We start from the raw sequence: 24,381 nt of genomic DNA, 5'->3' as shown, positions 1-24,381 counted from the left end.
AAAAAGGGGAAAAATAGAGAACATTAAGAAAAATTAAAGTCGAAAGACTAAAGAATCATGGGAAAAAAGCCATGAATTTTATGTGCTGTATTCCCTTAGCTCTGGAGTTTTGCAGTTCTCATTGATTTGTAAACTTGTTCTTGGCTGGATGTTCTTGCTGATCTTCTTGGGGAGGGGCCTATTCAGTGATTCTCAAATGTCTTTGCCCCAGGGGGAGTTACACCGCACTTGCTGGGGGCCAGACTAAGTAATCTGTAGGGCTTTGCTCTGGGTAGTTTTTGTTCCCTGAAATCTTTCCATGCAACTTTAGAGGACAAGAATGAAAATGGCGGCCTCCCAATCTCAGGCCCTGGAGGGGCCGAGTGCTTGGGTTTCCACTCCTTAATGAGCCCTCAGAGAAAAGCATTCAATCACTCCTGTCCCCCTGGTTTCTGGCCATACTCTGTGCTCCCCTGGCCTGTGACCAAGTGTTTGTATCTTTGGCACATGGCCCTGTTTAGAGTCTCTAAACTCCACAGATTCCTGTAGCATGCTCCTGTGCTGTGGGGGTTCTGTCTGGATCTGCCTCTTGTTAGGCCCCTGCTTGAAGAGCAGTGGCTGGACTGTGCTGTGTAACACACAACTCTGCCCTGAGAGCCCACTCCTTGGATCACTCTTTGCAGCCATCTTTACCGCTCTGATACCTGGGAGTTCTGCCACATTCCTGTAGCCTTGGTCTTCCTGTGACCCTGAGAGTCCTGAGATCACACTGTCCCAAGAAGGATTCCACTCCCTTCCACCCCTGCCTGTTAGCCACCAGAATGACATCCCTGACTGGAGCAGACTTCTAAAAGTTCTGATTTTGTGCTCCTCTGCTCTGTCACTTGCCAGTAGCTGGCCGATGGAGGATCCCTCCTCCTCTGCGATCTATATTCCCATTTATTGCCTTGGATTTTCTTCTCACATCCTACCTTGCAGAAAGTGGTCGTTTTCCTGTCAATAGAATTGCTGCTCTTCTTTTCTTTGATCTCCAGTTGAATTTGTCAGTTTCAGAATGGTTTAATAGCTACCTAGCTGAAGATTCTGTCTTATACTCTTCTGCCATCTTGGACTCATCCTGAAAGTTTTATATTTCATGTGAGTCCCTTCTTTTGAATTTCTGGTAGGCATTAGTAAATCTCATTGTTTAAGATCTCATTAATTGAGAATGTGAAACTTTTATTGTAGACTGGACTGGTTTGCATTCAGAATTTTCAAGGACTCTTTTAGCCATTTACTGTAATGTACATTATATATATATATAATGTACATTACACTATAGTGTAATGCAATTGAAACAGGATTGTGGAAGCAGACTTATCTAGCTCTTTAAAAGTATAAATGGTGTGTTGTATTCTGTTGTTTATCTTCTAGCACCCATTTCCAGAGTCCTTTTTAAAAATTTTTAAAAAAGATTTTATTCAACTGATAGAGACACAGCAAGAGAGGGAACACAAGCACGAAGAGTGGGAGAGGGAGAAGCAGGCTCCCCACTGAGTAGGGAGCCCCATGTGAGACTTGATCCCAGGACCCTGGGAGCCAAAGGCAGATGCTTAATGACTGAGTCACCCATGTGCTCCTCCAGAGTCATTCTTAAAGTGTTAATTAAATAGATTAGTTCATATAGTGGAACATCTGCTTGGCTACTTTGGTATTTTGGGAGACAATTTGAATTTGAAAGTAATCAGATTATACTTGCTAGAAAATGCTTATTAGTACCTTTAATAATTATTATAATTACCATAGGAGAGGTACAAAGTACAATGGGGTTTCAAAAGACTTCTATGGTTGATAATCAGGAAAGGAGTAATTTTGTTTTGTACGTGCCATTGAGATGAATTTTGAAGAATGGTCAGAAATGCTTTTATCAGTTACAAAAGTAATACATGTTTATTTGAAAATTCAAACATTATAGAAATATATAATTTTGGCTCCCAGATGATCATTGTTAATAATACGTGGTAATTCAAAATATTGATGAGAACAGAGCCTTGAAGACCTTTTTTTCTTGTCATAGAGACACTTGGATCATCATCTCTAGCCCATGTGATTATTCTAGTATAGTATCAGTTTTCTTTTTAGAGGGAATTTATTTTACTAGGCACTTGTTTTGTTCGTATAGCTGTTCAATTTTTACTCTCATCAAAAAGTTAAAAATAGGGGCACCTGGGTGTCTCAGTCGGTTAAGCCTCCAGCTCTTGATTTCTGCTCAGGTCGTGATCTTATGGTTGTGAGAGGGAGCACCATATTGGTCTCTGGGCTGAGTATGGAGCCTGCTTAAGATTCTTGCTCCCTTTCCCCCTCCCTTCCATGCACATGCACCCTCTCTCTCTAAAAATAAAAAATTCTTAAATGTTAAAAATAGAACTACCCTATGATCCAGCAATTGAACTACTAGTTGTTTACCCAAAGGATACAAAAGTACAGATTTGAAGTGGTACATGTATGCTGATGTTTACAGCAGCATTATCAACAATAGCCAAACGATGGAGAGAGCCCAAATGTCCATTGACTGATGAATGGGAAAAGAAGAAGTGGTGTACACACACACACACACACACACACACACACACGAATATTACTCACATCAAAAGTGTCTTGTCATTTGCAATGATGTGGATGGAGCTAGAGTGTATTATGCTAAGACAAATACCATATGATTTCACTCATACGTGAAATTTAGGAAACAAAACAGATGAACATATGGGTAGGGAAAAAAAAGTGGGAAACAAACCATAAGAGACTCTTAACGTTAGAGAACAAACTGAGGGTTAATGGAGGGAGGTGGGTGGAGAATGGGCTAGGTGGGTGATGGGTATTAAGGAGGGCATTTGTTATGATGAACACTGGGTGTTGTATGTAAGTGATGAATCACTAAATTCTACTCCCAAAACCAATATTACTTTTTAGTTAGAATAGTTAGAGTATCTAACTAGAATTTTAATAAAAATTTGGAGAGAAAGAAAAAATAAAATGAAGATTCCTAGGAAAAAAGATACTTTTGAAAATTCTTTTGGGGTGCCTGGGTGGCTCAGTTGGTTAAGCAGCTGCCTTCGGCTCAGGTCATGATCCCAGCGTCTTGGGATCGAGTCCCACATCGGGCTCCTTGCTCGGCAGGGAGCCTGCTTCTCCCTCTGCCTCTACCTGCCATTCTGTCTGCCTGTGCTCGCTCGCTCTCCCTCTCTCTCTCTCTCTGATGAATAAATAAAATCTTTAAAAAAAAAAAAAGAAAAAAAAGAAAATTCTTTTTATATTTCCTCTGCCAGTTTCATGTGGGAAATTTATTTCAAATGCCAGTGAGATGGGTTTCTAAGCCTCAATCCAAGGCTTTTGCTTGTTCACTTACAGTTGTACTTGGGCAAATGGTGTTCATTATGGTTATAGGATGGTCCTGAGATGGAGTAAATTTTCATGGGAGGCAGGAGGCATTCTCCTGTTTTTTTTTTTTTTTTTCCTTTGTTCGTCTGTTTACTTTGATTCAGTATATGCCTTTGCATAGGTACACAGTGCATCATGTGCTTGGTGTAAATAGTAAACAGGATAACATGCTCATTTGGTTAATAACACAACTTAGTTCAAAGAAAATCTGGAGGGGTGCCTGGGTGGCTCAGTGGGTTAAAGCCTCTGCCTTTGGCTCAGGTCATGATCCCAGAGTCCTGGGATCAGCCCCGCATCGGGCTCTCTGCTCAGCGGGGAGCCTGCTTCCCCCATCTCTCTCTCTGCCTGCCTCTCTGCCTACTTGTGATCTCTGTCTGTCAAATAAATAAATAAAATCTTAAAAAAAAAAAAAAGAAAATCTGGAGACCTCCAAGATAATTCTACTATAAAACTTTATGGAGGTAAGTAATATACTCTCTTGTATCACTTACATTACTGATCTATACATTCTTCTATGCATGGAGCTATGTGCTTTGTATAATTATGCAATGGTGTCCTCACAGTAATTCAACTGTTACTATCCTCGTTTTATAGAGGAATAACTGAGGTCCAGAGAAAATTAGCCCCTTGCCCAAGATTACATAGCTTACACATGGCAAAAGCTGGATTCAAAGCTCTAGGCAGGCTGGTCCTAAAGACCCACCTCTAACAGTTGCTATATAGTGAATAAAAGGTTCTGAAAGAAAGGAATGGTGGATTGGTTTTGAGCAAATTGATACTGGATTTGTGGGACAGTTGTAATTGTTTGACGGTCTATTAAGGATGGAATCTGTAGCCAAGTTTCATTAGAGTTGGGCACCAACTGAGTGAACTGGTCACTTTTTTCAAGTTTAGAATCATTATTCATTCAGTCAACAAATACTATATTCACGATTTTAGAATTTAACTCAGTAGCTACTAAACCACGTGTCTTTTTTATTTTAGAGTTATAGGTAGTTAAAAATTGATCCATGATTGAGTGGTATATAGTGATAGAGTCTTTGGGTCTGTTATAGTGAAAAACAGTTTAAGACTTTGGTATCCAAAAAAGTCCAACAAATTTCTCTGTAAGATATAATAAACTATCTCTGTTACCTTTTTTGGTCACCTGAGTCTGGCTTCTAGTTAGCTTGCCTACAATTCTTATTACTATTGAAACCTACTAATTGAAGTGGTAGAATACTGTGGAGTAAATGATGCTTTCATGCCCATCTTTTAAAATTTTGGCTGTCCTGTTGAGATTTTAATGTTTTGGGTAAATCAGCAAGTTATTTTATATTTCAAATAAAGTTGTTAATTTGTTTGGTTTTCTTGCTTACTGCTTAGGTAACTAATTTGGGGTCCTAGTACAGTGGGTATTGATTTTGATTGTTCTACAGTTATTAAATCTATAGTAAAATGTCAGTAGGCTTTATGGGGATTGCTACTGCTGCTAAACACTCTTTTTGCTGCTAAAAAACTCTCTTGGTTTGTTGATTTATTTTTCATGTAGAAATACTGGTATTTTTGTGTGTATGTGTATTAATATAAGATTATTTGTTCACAGTCCAAATAACACAGAGAAGTAAGTGCTTTTCTGTAATTCCAATGTAAAAGATAACCATTAATATTAATAATATGGTATAAATTTCTTTTTGTCCTTTTGAATATAATTATAGATTTTTTTACATGTATATTCACCATTCTGTAATCTACTTAATTCATTGTGGAAAAATATTAATATCAATATGTAGAAAGATCTACCTTATTTTGTATTCTGTATTTTATTTAACTTAGCCCTTGTTGTAGGGCAACATTAGTTTGAGTTTTCAGTTATTGCTGGAACAAACACCACAGGTCATGTATCATTGTATATGTCTCTGCATTGTTAGAATGAATTTCCAGAGTTGGATTTTATGGTTGAAGATATGCATTTTTTGAAGGTTTTGATATGTGTAAAAAATTGTACTCTGGAAAGTTTGTACTACTTTATACTTTCACTCCAGCTGTGTAAGAGAGGTCTCATTCTTTCCTACCATTAATATATTAACCATTTTCCAAACTAATGTTGGTAAAGTATCTTATTTTGGTTTCCTGGACTTTTCCCTAGGTCATTCTGCTTCTAATGATCATGTTGATTGCTTCTAGTTTTGGCTTTTCCTGCTTTCCTGGACTTTGAGTGAAATTATTTTTTGTCAATTTTCCTATAAATGTTTTATCTTTTGCATGTAAGTCTGTAAAATTTGCTAGTATAGAATAATTGGTTAAAGAGTTTAGAAAATAATTTGAAAGGTAAAATGGTGAGTTTCTTTTTTTTTGGTTGATAATTTTTTAAATATAATTTTTAAATTTTTTATTGACGTATGTGTTATTAGCCCCAGGGATACAGATCTGTGAATCGCCAGGTTTACACACTTCATAGCACTCATCATAGCACATACCTTCCCCAGTGTTCATAACCCACCACCCTCTCCCGATCCACCTCCTCCTGGCAACCCTTAGTTTATTTTGTGAGATTAAGAGTCTCTTATGGTTTGTCTCCCTCCGGATCCCATCTTGTTTCATTTATTCTTTTCCTACCCATCAAACTTCCTTTGTTGCTTCTCAACTTCCTCATATCAGGGAGATCATATGATAATTGCCTTTCTTTGATTGACTTATTTTGCTAAGTATAATACGTTCTAGTTCCATCCATGTCGTCACAAATGGCAAGATTTCATTTCTATTGATGGCTGCATAGTATTCCATTATATATATATATATATATATATATATATATATATATATATATACACACACACACACACACACACACACACACACACACACCCCGCATCTTCTTTATCCATTCATCTGTTGATGGACATCTAGGTTCCTTCCATAGTTTGGCTATTGTGGACATTGCTGCTATAAACATTCAGGTGCACATGTGCCTTCGGATCACTACATTTGTATCTTTAGGGTAAATACGATGTAGTGCAATTGCTGAGTCGTAGGGTAGCTCTATTTTCAACTTTTTGAGGAACCTCCATGCAATATGCAGAGTGGTTGCACCAGCTTGCATTCCCACCAACACTATAGGAGGGTTCCCCCTTCTCTATATCCTCGCCAGCATCTGTCATTTTCTGACTTGTTAATTTTAGCCATTCTGACTGGTGTGAGGTGGTATCTCATTGCAGTTTTGATTTGTATTTCCCTGATGCCGAGTTATGTGGAACACTTTTTCATGTGTCTGTTGGCCGTTTGGATGTCTTCTTTGCAGAAATGTCTGTTCATGTCCTCGGCCCATTTCTTGATTGGATTATTTGTTCCTTGGGTGTTGAGTTTGATTAAGTTCTTTCTAGATTTTGGATACTGGCCCTTTATCTGATATGTCATTTGCAAATATCTTCTCCCATTCTGTCAGTTGTCTTTGGTTTTGTTGACTGTTTCCTTTGTTGTGCAAAAGCTTTTGATCTTGATTAAGCCCCAATAGTTCATTTTTGCCCTAGCTTCCCTTGCCTTTGGAGATGTCCCTAGGAAGAAGTTGCTGTGGCTGAGGTCGAAGAGGTTGCTGCCTGTGTTCTCCTCAAGGATTTTGATGGATTCCTTTCTCACATTGAGGACCTTCATCCATTTTGAGTCTATTTTTGTGTGTGGTGTAAGGAAATGGTCCAGTTTCATTTTTATGCATGTGGCTGTCCAATTTTCCCATCACCATTTGTTGAAGAGACTGTCTTTCCATTGGACATTCTTTCATGCTTTGTTGAAGATTAGTTGACCATAGAGTTGAGGGTCTATTACTGGGCTCTCTATTCTGTTCCATTGATCTGTGTGTCTGTTTTTGTGCCAGTACCATACTGTCTTGATGATGACAGCTTTGTAATAGAGTTTGAAGTCTGGAATTGTGATGCCACCAACTTTGGCTTTCTTTTTCAAATATTTCTCTGGCTATTCGAGGTCTTTTCTGGTTCCATATAAATTTTAGAATTATTTGTTCCATTTCTTTGGAAAAAATGGATGGGATTTTGATAGGGATTGCCTTAAACGTGTAGATTGCTTTAGGTAGCATCGACATTTTCACAATATTTATTCTTCCAATCCATGAGCATGTAACATTTTTCCATTTCTTTGTGTCTTCCTCAATTTCTTTCATGAGTACTTTATAGTTTTCTGAGTATAGATTCTTTGCCTCCTTGGTTAGGTTTATTCCAAGGTATCTTATGGTTTGGGGTGCAATTGTAAATGGGATTGACTCCTTGATTTCTCTTTCTTCTGTCTTGTTGTTGTAAGGAAATGCAGCGGATTTCTGTGCATTGCTTTTATATCCTGACGCTTTACTGAATTCCTGTACAAGTTCAGTAGATTTGGAGTGGAGTCTTTTGGGTTTTCCACATATAGTATTATATCATCTGCAAGGAGTGATAGTTTGACTTCTTCCTTGCCAATTTGGATGCCTTTAATTTATTTTTGTTTGATTCCTGAGGCTAGGACTTCTAGTACTATGTTGAATAGCAGTGGTGATAACGGACATCCCTGCCATATTTCCTGACCTTAGTAGAAAAGCTCTCAGTTTTTCTCCATTGAGGATGATATTCGCGGTGGGTTTTTCATAGATGGCTTTGATGATATTGAGGTATGTATCCTCTATCCCTACACTTTGAAGAGTTTTGATCAGGAAAGGATGCTGTACTTTGTGAAATGCCTTTTTAGCATCTATTGAGAGTATCATATGGTTCTTGTTCTTTCTTTTATTAATGTATTGTATCTCATTGATTTGCAGATGTAAAATGGTGAACTTTTAACTCTTCTCCTCCTATATTTGATATGCTTTTGAAAATATTTTCCTTATTAGTAAAATATATGACGTTACTGTATAGAGTTATTTGGGAGTATTTACAGTATCCAAAGATCCGTGATAAATACAAGTAAATACACATTTGTGTATTTACTTGTTAGATTTGACAATTGAATTGCTACATTGTTTTCATTTTAATAAAATTTTGTTTAGAAAGTAATTTAAGTGATGTGGGTGGGGAAAATCTTATACTGTTGCATTGGTTTGTACTCTTTTCATTTATCTTTTGCAGGTACTGTACTCCAAGATATTTGGATTATGAAGATTTGGAACGCAAGTACTGGAAGAACTTAACTTTTGTGGCACCTATCTACGGCGCAGACATTAATGGGAGCATATATGATGAGGTATATTTATACTGTAATGGGTTTTGTAAAGGCAGATTTCCCATTTTTGTTACTGTTCTAGGCACTAGAAAATTACTTCTCTGTTGTGCTGTGTGTGATCTATCATTCCTCATAGGATAAGAGGTAATCAAGCCATATCTGTAGGATTTCTGTTGCTGGTATTTTTCAGATTGAAACCAGTGAATGGTACAAATAGCTGAAATTGTTCAACAGTAATATATTAAATGGTTATCTGGCTAATCTTTAAATTATACTAAAATTTTTTTGAGCAAAACACATTATAAAGATATTTGGGAAACAGGAAATATTATCCATAGTACTACCAACTTAAGGCAAAAACCAGTATTTTAATATGTATTCTTCTAGTAGTTTTTCCCTAGTCATTTAAAAAAGTTATATTTGGGACGCCTGGGTGGCTCAGTTGGTTAAGCAGCTGCCTTCGGCTCAGGTCATGATCCCAGCGTCCTGGGATCGAGTCCCACATCGGGCTCCTTGCTCAGCAGGGAGCCTGCTTCTCCCTCTGCCTCTGCCTGCCATTCTGTCTGCCTGTGCTTGCTCTCTCCCCCTCTCTCTCTCTGATAAATAAATAAAATTAAAAAAAAAAATAAATAAGTTATATTTGAATAGGTTTAGTCTCCTTTTTGCACAAATTGTGAAAATTTTTATTTATATATTTCTTTAAAAAAAAATTTATTTATTTATTTATTTAGAGCTCACATGCATGCATAGGGAGGGGAGGGGCAGAGGGAGAGGGAGAGAGAGAATCCCAAGTGGACTCCCTTCTGAGCATGGAGCCCATGGGGTTTGGGGACTAGATTCAGGACCTGAGATCATGTCCTGAGCCAAAATCAAGAGTTGCACACTCAACCAACTGAGCTACCCAGGCGCCCTGATATCTTCCATACCAGTCTTAAGAAAACAGTTGTATATAGTTAATCTCATAGTTGTAGAAATGTGTGAAACTAGGTTGTTGTCAATCATAAATTTCCCCTGAACTATTCATTTATTTTATGCCATCTCTCTGGTTTCTTCTGTATGATACTGGTAAGTTTTTAGGCTTCCAAGAGGAAGATTGAACTGAGAAATCATCCAGAGTCTAGACTGAGAGTTTGCTTGTCTTAGTGCTCTAAAAGAAAATAAAACTCAATTTAAGGTATTTTTTTTTTCTAACCACCCTTTGGGATCATTGACCTCTTTGTTAATTTTTGCATATATAATTAAGAGTTAGAAGTAGCATATTTGGGACAGTTTCCAGAACAGTTAACATAAAAATGCCCTGAACTAGTTTTTCCTATTTGATAGTAAAATGGAATAATTGTTGATGGCACAGAAAAGACTGATGGACTTTGGTTTGCTGTGCTTATCAATGTACTGCTTGTATTTGAAAACCAGTTACATATTGGCATTGTTTTAAGGGAACATTGACTTTAGAATTCAGATTTGAGTAACATTACTTAATAAAATCCAATGAACAAAATTTACTGGTCTGTAAACATCCTCATCATTTCCACATTCTAAAGTCAGGAATCTGTCATTTTGGTAGGACCTACAAGGCATAATAGTATTTTATGGAATTTGTGTGGCTCAGCAGGAACATTTAGTAGCTCCAGAGTTGAGGTGACATTTTCAAAGCTTTTTTTTTTTTTTTTTTTTTAAAGATTTTATTTATTTATTTGACAGAGAGAGATCACAAGTAGGCAGAGAGGCAGGCAGAGAGAGAGAGAGGAGGAAGCAGGCTCCCTGCTGAGCAGAGAGCCCGATGCGGGACTCGATCCCAGGACCCTGAGATCATGACCTGAGCCGAAGGCAGCGGCTTAACCCACTGAGCCACCCAGGCGCCCCAAAGCTTTTGTAGCATAAAGAGAGACAAGTGAGATGTTGTAAACTGCTGCTGGTAAACAAAACCAATCACACTCCCAACACCTTAATTCAAACAAATGAAAAACAACTTGTTTTTGCCCCTTGAGGTAGATGGAGAGTAACAAGAGAGAGAGTGTGTTAAAGAGAGCGAAGAGTGAGAGTACTAATGACCCATGACTGTCAGCAGTGTTTGAAATCATCACAATGAATGTGCATTGAAAAAGCCCATGTATTGTTTTGCTCTTTACTTTTGTGTCCTTGAATTAACTGTTTGGCTCAATACTTAAATTGTATTGGGAAGTGGTTGGTGATGGTTCATGGCATTATTTTGGAAGGAATTAATAGTCATCAAATTGTAGTTCACTTCCTCCCTAATTTCTAGATATGGCCATTTCCTTTAATTTTAGTAGAATGATCAAAAAATCATGTCCTTTTTTTTTTTTTTTTTTTTTTTGGTGAGGCTGGAAGTTCTTGGAGAGGGTATGGGGAGGTAAGAGGAACAATTTGTGCAGGGTGCAGAGATGAATAAGGATCCTCATTCTCAATTCATAAGCTTAGAGGGGCACTAAAGTATAATAAGCTTGGCCATAAAGGCAAGTATAGAGTTCTAGGGAGCTGGGAGGAGAGACACTTAGAGCAGCCTTGGCACTGAAGGATCTGAACTGGACTTAGATGAGTAAGTTCAAGTCAGGTAAAGGAGGCAGAAAGGAGGATGGGACAGGAGCTGGACAAATTTGAGGGTAAGATCACACATAATAGTCTCTGTATTTTTATTGAATTCTGAGGCTTTTTTCTGAGCAACAGCTTGAGGAGGGTGAGGCTGCTCTGGAATAATGGGTTCTAAGGGGAAGGGATCTGCCCCAGGCTGCAGACAGGGCTGTGGATAGGAGCTCAGACCTGTGGTGCTATAGTGGCCCCTCCTGCTCACATGTTTGTCTTGCAACACCAGGCAAATCTTTTCAGTAGCAACGAGATAGGTGCCATTTTAGTGATGATCAGGCTTGGATACAAAATAGGAATTAGGGGTGAGGGTGTTCATGAGGGACTAGTTGAGAATAGTCAGCCCTAATAGTAAAGGGGAAAAGGGCTTGGAGATCCCAGGGCGCAAGTCTTGGCTCCTCTTTCATTCTGCCGCTTCTTTCAGAGCTTGATATATTAGGATATATGAAAAGAGTATCAGTCTGTACCATGGGCAGTAGCCTGTGGCAGTAGTAACAGTCATATGACTTAAACAAGTTACTATTTTTAAAATTGAAATACCAAGACTATCAAAGGCATGTGGTGACATGATGCCGAGCAGGGGTTGCAGTCAGAGTCTGTCTTTATAAATAAAGTTTTATTGGAGCATAATCTAATTAATTCATTTACATATTATGGTTTTTTTTTTCACCACAGTGGCAGAGTTAAGTAGTTGTGACAGAGATTGTATGGCCCACAAAAGCTAAAATATTTATTGTCTGCCCTTTGCAGAAAAGGTTTACCAATCCCTAATACATAATTAGGCATACTTACATACTCAGGGAAGGATGCTCAAAACCTTTTTGAGATAGATGGGATATAAATAAAATTCTGAATGTTCTTAGGAGAATGGGATTCATATATATTGACTACACTGATACCTCGAGACAGTGAGATTGAGGTATTTAATTTTATCAGGAATTTTCTGTAATTTAAGATGTTCCTGAAGTTAGAAGTAGAACAACCTGCATTCTAGGGTGGCCCTAGATGACTCCTTGGTAACAGTAACATAAGCTTCAGAGTTCTAAGATCTGAATTTTTATTGTTATGCTTCACTAAGAGCTTGTTCATTATATGTATTATATATATATATATATGTATATGCATACACACATATGTATGTATATATATTTTAACTTTAATCATGTAATTAATTAATTTAAAGAATTTTTTATTTGAGAAAGAGAGAGCATGAGCGGGGGGGGGGGGGGCAGAGGAAGAGGGAGAAGCAGGCTTCCCATAGAGCAGAGAGCCTGATACGGGGCTGGATCCCTGGATTCTGAGATCACGACCTGAGCCAAGGTAGACACTTAACCAACTGAGCCTGGTTCCCTGGACTCGTCCATTATAAAGAAAGTTTTAACTAGCCTTTGCTAACTGTACATTTAAAAAGTTAACTTTCTGTTAAAAGAAGCATGAGTTACTTCAGGAAACAAACACAGAAAAGAAGAGACATAAAGGGTGCAGAGGAACAGGGAGAAAATGTCCTGTAACTGTGTGGGATGATGCAACTTGGCTAGGGTCATGCAAGTCAACAGGTATTTGTAGGAAAGGCAGAAGCTAGGACATTTCTGAGATAGGCAGTAGCTGAGTATACTTCCACAGACCTTTGAAGACAGAGCGTGAAGCACAGGCATCAACATTATTTATACTAGAACAGTGAGAGTGAGGCAGTCAGTTTTGTATTCTGTGTGCTATTTATGGCTGCGTTTCTAGCAACACCTGTCATATAGTATAATGTCTTAATGATGATAATGGCTCATTAAATGGAGGTTTAAATGAAGTTCCATATCCTTTAAGCTGGCTATTATCTTCATAACTTGTTACACCAGAAGGATTCCCAAGAATATTGTCTGTTTTTAAGAGAGCCTTCTTGGCAAGATTTTCCCTTTGTTAAATGATGAGAGAGAGTTCTGCTCCTAAGCCTCACCCACCCCCTCCACCCCCCAGGCTTTCTGATTCAGATATCTCATATCATCACAGGCAGTACAGTCTGCAGTGTCCCTTTGAGCCGATGTTGTCAGAATAGTGTACCAGCAAGGACCTTAGCTTATGCACACCATCATAGTTCTCACTTAAGAGCAAGTTAGCCTTCTTTGGATGCTTTACGTCCAGGTACTTCTTTGTTTTGAAATAAGCCTGTGAGATGGTATTGCATTAAGACTGTCAGTTTCCGGGCGCCTGGGTGGCTCAGTGGGTTAAGCCGCTGCCTTCAGCTCAGGTCATGATCTCAGAGTCCTGGGATCGAGTCCCGCATCGGGCTCTCTGCTCAGCAGAGAGCCTGCTTCCCTCTCTCTCTCTCTCTGCCTGCCTCTCCATCTACTTGTGATTTCTCTCTGTCAAATAAATAAATAAAATCTTTAAAAAAAAAAAAAAAGACTGTCAGTTTCCTTTGTGTGTCATCTTTTTTTTTTTTTTTAATAAAGATTTTTTATTTATTTGCTAGAGACAGAGAGAGTACACACAAGCAGGCAGAGAGGCAGGCAAAGGCAGCGAGAGAAGCAGGCTCCCTGCTGAGCAAGGAGCCCGATGCGGGACTCGACCCCAGGACCCTGGGATCATGCATGACCTGAGCTGAAGGCAGCGGCTTAACCAACTGAGCCACCCAGGTGTCCCTGTGTGTCATCATTTTTAATGGCAGTTTTTTGCAGTTCTCTGGAGGAAGATAGCCCATCTCACTGTGAGGGAAAATTGCTTCACCAATGATCTTCAGCTTGTGCCATATATCACTGCTCATAAATCTCTCAGACTTGCTTTGAGATTTAATTTCTTCACTAAATCGTGTTTTCCCTCTCCCCACACTTGCAGGTGCTTCTAGGTCTTTGAAAGTGTCCACCACCTGCCCCTGTACCAGCCTGGTACTCAGTGGTCTCCTACACTGCGAGTGGAGCTCAGTCTACTGTACAAGGAATTTCTCTAGTTTCTCAGATATTGTGTTGGCTTGGGTAACTACAGTTAAGCTTTCCAACACTGCTGTGTTTAATAGATAGGGACATGTGGAGATAATGTGTTATATGCTTCCTTCCCTCAGTATGCACCATTACTTCCAAATCTTTCTGATATGTGGGCTTTTCTAAGTTTCTTATGCTCTTTTGTTGCACATTTCTACTTTCTCCGAAGATATTTTCATTATGAATGGAATAATGATAGCATTGGTCCTCAAAGGTACATTTAATATGGGCACAAGGCATGATTGGCATAATCCTTTAGGGAGAACAGTTGAGATACAACTGAGCTGTTATCCACATTCCTTTACCTAGATTTCTGTACAACCAAAATGATTCTGTTGGTAGACATTCAGAGTCACTTTAGAGAGTTTTTGATGTGGATAGTGAATTTTGGGTAAAAAACATATAATTATGGCAAATTTGGAAAAATAGTATAGAAAATTAAAGATATCTGTATTTATGTGACTATTTCTTCCTCAGTAGATGCTTAGCCCAATGATGGCAGGTGTTATTTCTCATAGACTCTTCACTCCCAGCTCCTATCATAGTGTCTGCTGTAAAAAATGCAGCGAAATAATTATAGAATTGATGAGTGTATGACTTCTAAAAAATAGTTTGAGGACAAACCATGGAGTTTCTTATATGTTTTTGGTTATCACTCTCTACATTTTGAATTGTTTGAGATCATTTTAGTAGAGAAGTGATAGATCACAGTCATGCTTTAGGAACTGTGGTCAGATAATGGTCTTTAAGGTGGACTGGTCACAGCAATTGAAAAGTGCTTTGAAAAGAAAGAAGAGGTCTAGGTTAGAGTAATCTTTCCCAGTGTGTGTTTTTTTCTGAACATGAATACCCAAACTTTTTGGTCTTAGGACTCCTTTATACTTCTAATAATTTATTGTGGACCTCAAAAAGCTTTTCTCTTGTAGGTTATATCTATCCTTGTTTGTTTTATTAGAAATTAAAACTGAAACAGAGATTATTTAAAAGTATTTTAATTTATTAAGAATAACCCGTTATATAATAACATACATATTTTTATTGAAAAATGACTACTTTCTGAAACAAAAAATTTGGTGAAAGGGGTGGCATTATTTTACATTTTTCAAATCTGTAATGTCTAGCTTCATAGAAGACCTCTGGATTCATATATTTGCTTCTGCATTTAGTCTGTGGTGATGTCATATAGCCTCTGGAAAATTTGACCCTACTGTTAGACCGTAAAGCAAATAGTGTGTTGGTATAATTGTGGAGACAGTTTTAATGCCATGGACCCTAATGGGAGCTGGGTGTTTTTCTGTGGTCCTCAGACAATGCTTGAAAAATTGTTACCTTATGATATTTAGCAAAAGATTACTTCTCTGATTGCAGTCTACATAGATGATGCAGGGATTTTAAGACAAAATAACAATGTAACATTCTTGTTACTGACCTTCTGCATTCCTGATATATATGTCAAAGACCGAACCACATTAGGAGACAGTGGTTCTCATCATGGAAGCTGTGAATTCTTTGGGGAACATCATGCCATATATTCTGTCATATAATTGAGGCAAAATATTACAAGCAGAAAATGGACGTAGGATGTGAACTCAAGTCTTTAAGTCTCAAAATATATAAAATATTTTAGAGAAATTATATTTCTGAGATTATCCATCAATGTTAATTTGCTAGTTATCCAGGTATTTCTTAATATAGAATTGATAGAAAATTCAAAACATTTTGAAAAACTGGTAAGTCTTAAGACAAAAATACAGTGTCTTATACTATATATTTTTTCATGAGAGCTAGAAAATTTTTTTCCCCTACTATTTACGTACTGGGTAGATGGGTATGTATTGTGGGTCCTCTTTCCAGTTTCTTTTGCCAGTTTTCTTTACGGTATATGAGTATAAATACAAAAGGGTAAAAGTACCCTTTTATTGATATAAATGTTAAGGATAAAAAATTTGGAAAGCATTGTGTAAGAGAAAAAAAATTGAAATCACTCATAAATCCTGGCAAAGACACTAGCTGTCAACAATATTTAGTGTATTTCTTTCCAATGTTTTTTCTCTACTCAATGCTTGAGAACTGTGTTTTGCTTGTTTTTTGTTTGTTTTTTACAAATAAGGTATTGTAGTGAACGTATTTGGCTTTTCTTTTCCTCTCCTATTTTAACACATTGTGAACACTTCCTCCTGTTGATAGATGTTCTTCAACAGGTGATTTAACATTTATCTTATCGATCTTATTTGTTTTTTCATTCCTTGTGTCATTTTTGTGGATTCTTAAGTGATAAAAGGATTATCCATGACTTAGATATATTTTCTAGATATTGTTACCTGTTATCTGTCTTATTTTTATTGGTAGGATGGTTTTCTCTGGGGGAGAGGGAGAGGAGTTTAAATCTAAATTGAAGAAGGATGCAGGCAGGTTGTAGAGGCAGGAAGGGTATGACAACTCCTGGTGTTACAGAGATCAGTTGGGGTAGGCCATAGTCCATAGTGGGGTAGCCAGATTATTGTCAACCCATGAGAGTAGCACTTTGCAGCAGACACTGACTGACTTATTTCCTGTCGTTCTCACACAGCCTCTTGAAATAGAAGGCCATATTAAACAATACAGGATATTCGATCTATTTACATATATAATCAATATATCCTTAGCTATGACTTTCAAGAAAGCCCTGTCTTTGCCTTGGAGTATTCATCTGTAAAGGGAAGTCAATTAGCTGCTCTCTGAGGTTCTTCCCAGATTAAAAATGTTTTTTCATGATGAACAACATTTCTTGAAGAAGGTGAACTGGATTCTTTAATAGTGAAGTTTTACGAGCTTTAGATTTTTTGTGGTATTTTAATTTTATCAAGAGCCTCTCTATAAGAAAGATTTTGGCTAAAGCATGGGAATCTTTCATACTAAGATTTTAGTTTTAGTGATATCTTTAGTCTTATAAATGATATATATTTTTTTCTTCTCACAATGGGGGAGTTTAAATACCTTTATCCACCAGATGGTGCAATTGAACAACAAATTTATCTAAGACAGAGGGTTTCCCAGTGAGGTTAAACAGTTTAAATTGAGTCACTAACGCAATTCCTTTCCATTTTTTATTTGTGTCATGTCAGTATATCATTTCTCTTGAAATAAGAAACAATTTGAAGGCAGAACACTATGTGTGTAATTTTCACATCCAAGGTAAAATGTCATCATTCCAGACATTTTTTGGTGCAAAGAAAAAGATATTGGTGTATAGAATTTTGACTTTCAGATTTTGGTTTTCTGAAATGAGGTTGTGAGTTAGTCAAAACTCAATTTCTGCCAGCATATTGTGACTGACCTTCAGTGAGTGATCCCATATTATGCCATCAAACAGGGGAGATGATGGTTCTTCCAATTCAGTAGTCATATTTCATCTAGAATGTTCCATCAGTTCTGGAAGCTGTGTTTTTAGAGAGCTATTGCTAGAACAGCATGCCAGGATTATAGAGGAACTGACAGTGGAAGACATGTAAAGCCCAGATGCAGGATGACCTCAAAATGGCCACTGCCCTCAGGTGTATTGCATGTGAGACGGTTAGGTGGGATTACTGCGGGAACATCTATTTTGTCTCTGAAAGAACTTTGCTAAGAATGCAATTGCCCCAGGACAGGCTAGGCTGCCACTTTGAGATAAGCAGCTACTGACCTCAGCATGTTCATGGGAAAAACTGTTTGATCTTATGTTGAAAATTATTTTGGGTTTGATAGGATTTAGATAGAATTAGTAATTTTTGTTTAATTTCTCTTTATGTCTCAACTGTTAAACTTCACAATTACAGTATACTTACATGTTCAATACAGTGCTAAACTGATAATCAGAAGTGTGTGTAGAGTCCCATGCTGCTGAGTGGTTTGTGGAAGTGTGAGAAGTGTCAGGATAGCAGGTCTTTGCCAGTACAAAGTGCTTACTGGTTAACTGGAGAGTCATGAAAGGTTTACCCAAGGGATAAATAACACATCTAGTGCAAACTTGGTGCTCCGAGGCTGGCATGAATACTATGCACCTTAAAAAGTATAAAAAGGTTAAATTTCCTGGAGACTGACACAATCCCTGAGATTTTGGTGAGAATTAAAAGTATAGTGGCCATCAGACATATGAACCATGGTGTGGGGTGAGGATACTAACTGTTTTCTGGGTACTAGATGATCAGTAAGCCCAGAGGGGCAGATACCTCTTGGGAAAGAATTAGGAAAGCAACAATAGGAATTACTGAAGGTGCCAGAACATGAAGGCCAGAGATGAAAAACCAGAGTTTTATTGCTGAATGATGATCATAGAATCATTGATGATTTCACCTGGAAGATGTCTTGGGAACCATCTGATGTAGCCAATACATTTTTAAATGAAGATCCTCAGATTGGAACAGGATTTATCCAGGATTTTTCTAAGATGACACCCACTTAGTGACAGAGTTGGGAGGCCCCTTTTCCTCTTCTCTTTCTACTATTCTACACTGTCGCCAGGAGGGATAATTAGAACTTTGAACTGAGTTATGTACTCTGGTCCTCTTCCCCTCTTGGGTTAGTATCTTCCCGGGTCTTCACTGCATGATTAGTATCATCAGAAGCAAGATTCTTCTGTTGCCATTGCAGCCCTGGCCTTGCCTGCAAGTTCATAAAAGTACTTTGATAAGACATGTCCATTTGAAGCTCCATTCCTACCTTGGCACCACTATTGCCCATTTTCAAAAAAATGAGGGTGAATATAATCTAGATTTCATCTTTATTATGGCTTTTAAAGACATGGAGCAGTTTTTGTTTTTTTTTTAAGAGAGATTTTATAAATAGAAAGAATCATGTAATTCTACTGTGAAAAAGGAACTGTTGATCCACACCTTTGGCTTCTAGAGTCTGTTTTAGAAATGATCAGAAATACGGGTCAATGTATATGTACCAAAATTATTTTCCAGTTTTTTTTTTTAAATTACAGCAGAGACTGTAAAACAGTGTATGTGTTACAAAGGAAATTAATGATACAAACTGTTGTAGGCATGAAGTAATACATACACTAGAATAGATGTTAGGAAAATGTTCATAATTCAGTGGTGAGTGAATAAACCAGAGTAACTGTGTATAGATGTATCCCCAAGATAGATGCAGCAAAGGTGGTTCCAGAAAGGAAGTATATAGCAATATAGACCTTCCTCAAGAAGCAAGGAAAGTCTCACATACACAACCTAACATTACACCTAAGGGATCTGGAAAAAGAACAGCAAATAAAGCAAAACCAGCAGAAGAGCAGAAGTCAGTGATACAGAAATTAAAAAACAAAAAACAGTATTATAGATTGATAAAACTAGGAGCTGGTTCTTAGAAAGAATTAATAAAATTGATACCCCCCCCCCAGCCAGACTTATCAAGAAGGGAAGAGAAAGGACCCAAGTAAATAAAATCATGAATAAAAGAGGAGAGATCACAACCAACACCAAAGACCTACAAACAATTATAAGAGAATATTATGAGCAATTACATGACAAAATTAGACAATCTGGAATAAATGGATGCATTCCTAGAGACAATAAACTATGAAAACTGTAGCAGGAAGAAGTAGAAAACCTGAAAAGACCCATAACCATCAAGGAAATTGAAGCGGTAATAAAAAAATCTCCCAACAGATAAAAAAGTCCAGGGCCAGATGGTTTTGCAGGGGAATTCTACCAACATTTAAAGAAGAATTAATGCCTGTTCTTCTGAAATTATTCCAAAAAATAGAAATGTAAGGAAAACTTGCAAATTCATTTTATGAGGCCAGCATTACCTTGATCCCCAAACCAAAGACCCCCACCAAAAAGAATTACAGACCAATATCCCTGATGAACATCAATGCAAAAATTCACACCAAGATACTAGCTAATAGGATCCAAGTACATTAAAAAGATTATTCACCATGAGCAAGGGATTTATTCCTGGCTGCAAGGGTGACTCATCATCTACAAATCAATCAGTGTAATACACCACATTAACAAAAGGAAGGAAAAGAACTATATGATCCTCTCAATAGATGCAGGTAAGGCATTTGACAAAACACAGCAGTCTTTCTTGATAAAAACCCTCCACCATGTAGGGATAGAGGGTACATACCTCAACATCATAAAATCCTCATATGAAAAGACCCACAGCGAATAGCATCCTCAATGGGGAAAGCCTGAGAACTTTTCTCATAAGGTTAGAAATACGACAGGGATATCCACTCTCACAACTCTTGTTCAACATAGTACTGAAAGTCCTAGTCACAGCAATCAGACAGCAAAAAGAAATAAAAGGGATCCAGATTGGTGAAGAAGAAGTCAAATTTTCTCTATGCAGATGACATGATACTCTATCTAGAAACCCCAAAAGACTTCATCCAAAAATTGCTAGAACTGATACAGGAATTCAGCAAAGTTGCAGGATATAAATCAGTGCACAGAAATCTGTTGCATTTCTATATATAAGCAGTGAAGCAGCAGAAGATGAAATCAAGGATTCAATTCCATTTGCTATTTCCAAAAACCATTAGATATCTAGAAATTAACCTAACCAAAGAGGTAAAAGATCTGTATTCTGAAAATTATAGAACACTTATGAAAGAAATTGAGGAAGACACAAAGAAATGAAAAAACATTCCATTCTTATGGATTGGAAGAACATATATTGTTAAAATGTCTGTGTTCCCCAAAGCAATCTACACATTCAATGCAATCCCTATAAAAATTTAACAGAGCTGGAACAAATCTAAAATGTGTATGAAACCAGAAAAGACCCCAAATAACCAAAATAATGTTGAAAAAGAAAAGCAAGGGTGTGTGGGTGGCTCACTTGGTTAAGTATCTGCCTGTCACTCAGTGTCCTGGGATCAAGGCCCGTGTCAGGCTCCCTGCTTAGTGGGGAGTCTATTTTTCCCTTTCCCTCTGCTCACTTTTGTGCTTGTGCATGCATGCTCTCTCTCTGTCATATAAATAAATAAAATTTAAAAAAGCAAAGGAAAAAGAAAAGAAAAAGAAAAGCTGGAGGCATCACAATTCCAGACTCTAGGCTGTGTTTCAAAGCTGCAATCATCAGGACAGTATGGTTCTGGTACAAAAACTGAAACATAGTTCATTGGAACAGAATAGAGAACCCAGAAATGGACCCTCAGCTGTATGGGCAACTGATCGTTGACAAAACAGAAAGAATATCCAATGGACAAATATCGAAAAAGACAACCTCTTCAACATATGGCATTGGGAAAATTGGACAGTCACATGCAGGAGAATGACACTAGACCACTTTCTTACACCATACACAAAAGTAAACTCAAAATGGATGAAAGACCTAAATGTGAGACAGGAATTCATCACAATCTTAGAGGAGAACACAGGCAGCAACCTCTTTGATCTTGGTGCAGCAACTTTTGCTAGACATGTCTCCAGAGGTAAAGAGAAACAAAAGCGAAAAGGAACTATTGGAACTTCATTAGGATAAAAAGCTTTTTACACAGCAAAGGAGGCAATTATAAAACTAAAAGACAATGTGATGAATGGGAGAAGGTAGTCAGAAATCATATATTAGATAAAGGCTGGTATCCAAAATCTATAAAGAACTTATCAAACCCAGCCTCCAAAAACAAAAAAATAAATCCAGTCAAGAAATGGGTATAAGACACTTCTCCAAAGAAGACATACAAATAGCTAATATACACATGAAAAAAATGCTCACCATCATTTGGCATCAGGGGAATACAGATCAAAACCACAATGAGATACCACCTCACACTGGTCAGAATGGCTAAAATGAACAATTCAGGAAACAACAAATGTTGGTGAGGATGTAGAGAAAGGGGAACCCTCTTACACTGTTGGTGGGAATGCACACTGGTACTGCCACTCTTGAAAACAGTATAGAGGTTCCTCAAAAAGTTAAAAATAGACCTAACTACCCCATGGCCCAGCAATTGCACTTCTAGGTATGTATTCACAGGTTACAAACATAATGATTCAGAGGGGCACATGCACCCCAATACGTATAGCAGCAGTGTCCACAATGGCCAAACTACGGAAAGAGCCCAAATGTCCATTGACAGATGAATAGATAAAGAAGTGGCTACACACACACACACACACACACACACACACACACGAATATTACTCAGCCGTGAAAACAAATGAAATTGTGCCATTTGCATTGACATGGATTTAAGTAGAGGGTATTATCCTAAGGAAAATGAATCAGTCAGACAAAGACATATACCATATAATTTCACTCCTGTGTGGAATTTAAGAAACAAAACAGATAAACATAGTGGAAGGGAAGGAAAAATAAGATGAAAACAGAAGGAGGCAAACCGTAAGAGACTGTTAACTGTAGGAAACAAGCTGAGGGTTGATGGAAGGGAGAATGGCGTGGTTGGGTGATGGGCATTAAGGAGGGCATTTGATGTAATGAGCTCTGGGTGTTATATAGAACTGATGAATCACTAAATTCTACCCCTGAAACTAACAATATACTATATGTTAACTAAATTGAATTTAAATAAAATTTAAAGAAGATGCATCTCTAGGATCTTGAAATGCCCATATTGGGTTTCCAATAGAATGGGTAGAATTCCCTTGATAAATCATTCACTTGACTTGGGCAGAGAGCAGCTAGTCTGCCTGAAATGGGGATGTTGAGGAGCTTTCTAGAAAGCTAGAATACTAGCTTTCTAGAATGGGTTCCTCCAAGTGAGTCACTACCTGTCAGTGGGCATTTGGGGTCACTGGAACAGAATTAGAGCCACTAAAATCAGGAGTCTGATTCTAATTATGTTCTAATTTAAAATATTTATTTTTAGAGAAAAATATAACCAAGATTATATAATGGTTTTCTCTTATTTGCAGGTCGATAAGTGAGTTTAGTCTCCAAATGTTTTACAGTGAGAAAATGTAGTTTTATATTCAGAATAATTCTTGTTCTCCCATTTTCACTGAAGGAATACTGTTGAGCCTTTGTATATGATCCCAAACGTTACACTGTGAAGAATGAAGATGAGATCATTGGAAATACCTTAGATTGTTTTTATTTTATGAATAATTAAAGGGAAACTTGAGTCCACCCCTCTGCCAAATGTTAGGAGAGTGTTAAATCTAAAATTGCTTTAAGTGGGAAATTACAGCAACAGAGAAATGAAGCAAGGTGGAAAAAACAATTGGGATACGCAGAAGAAAAAATAGAACTGGGAAAAAAAGAACTGGGAGAGACAGTTAAATTCTTTATCTAAATTGAGATTTTATTGGAATTAGTAATACGTAGTAAAGATGGTGAAAATCGATGCTAAGTACTTAGTCATTTTCCGTCATAAAAATTTATTATAAGATGCAATGATATTGAAATACTGTGTTACACTGCAGTATAATACACTTTGAAAAGTTGAATAACACAAGGGGTTTCTTAATCTAGAAAGTATGAATACATTAGTAAATATTTTTTGTTTTTACTATATTAAAAGTATATTCAGGGTCTGAGTATGGAATTTTACTGTTTTATTAAATGTGGAGATATTTGATCTTCTTTAAAGGAGAATAAGGCCTCATATGGTTCAGGTTCCCTTTAGGATTTTCTGCAACAGACATGTGTAGATGTGTAAAATAAATTTGAGAACTCTGTTTATTATTTCTATGATTTTTAAGAAAGATTTTATTTACTTATTTGTCAGAGAGAGAGAAAGCGAGCGAGCGAGCACAGGCAGACAGAGTGGCAGACAGAGGCAGAGGGAGAAGCAGGCTCCCTGCCGAGCAAAGAGCTCACTGTGGGACTCGATCCCAGGATGCTGGGATCATGACCCAAGCTAAAGGCAGCGGCTTAACCAAGTGAGCCACCCAGGCATCCCAATTTCTGTGATTTTTCTTAATAGAATGCAGATCTTTAAGTCAATCTATTAGTCCTGCTCTTGGCCCAAGACAGTATTTCTAAATCATCTTCTTGATAGGTAGTCCTTTAAAAGAATAAAAAGAAAAAGCATCATCACCAAATTACTAACTTTCCTTTCCAGTTATTAGGGATAGAGGATAGAGGATAGGGTTTTCCCCTTCTTGATTATCTAATGCTAGGCAGTTTAGAGTTGACTTTCTGGCTCATTATTTGGCCATGTGGCTTCAGACTAGTTGAGCTAGCATGGGTTCAAGTTTTCATTCTTGCTCTTGAATGCAGCTCCATGACTATGAACTGTAAGATGTTAGGTAAGTTATATGATCTCTCTCTGATGCAGTTTCCTCATCCA

The 24,381-nt window shown here is 37.5% G+C and overlaps 1 protein-coding gene across 9 annotated transcripts in view; it reads left to right on the top strand.

The window, feature by feature from the left end:
* KDM4C (lysine demethylase 4C) overlaps positions 1-24,381 on the top strand; it is a 497,442-nt gene that overhangs the window by 61,327 nt on the left and 411,734 nt on the right. For all 9 annotated transcript variants that reach the window (XM_059411675.1, XM_059411674.1, XM_059411670.1 and 6 more), the window contains one exon: positions 8,484-8,598. In XM_059411675.1, the coding sequence (XP_059267658.1) occupies positions 8,484-8,598 (115 nt within the window). The remainder of the gene's footprint in view (positions 1-8,483; positions 8,599-24,381) is intronic.

This window comes from Mustela nigripes, chromosome 9 (assembly GCF_022355385.1).
Source record: "Mustela nigripes isolate SB6536 chromosome 9, MUSNIG.SB6536, whole genome shotgun sequence".
NCBI classification, from domain to species: Eukaryota; Metazoa; Chordata; class Mammalia; order Carnivora; family Mustelidae; genus Mustela; species Mustela nigripes.
The sequence above is the reverse complement of the archived record's forward strand: the minus strand, read 5'-3'. Positions and strand labels throughout refer to the sequence as shown.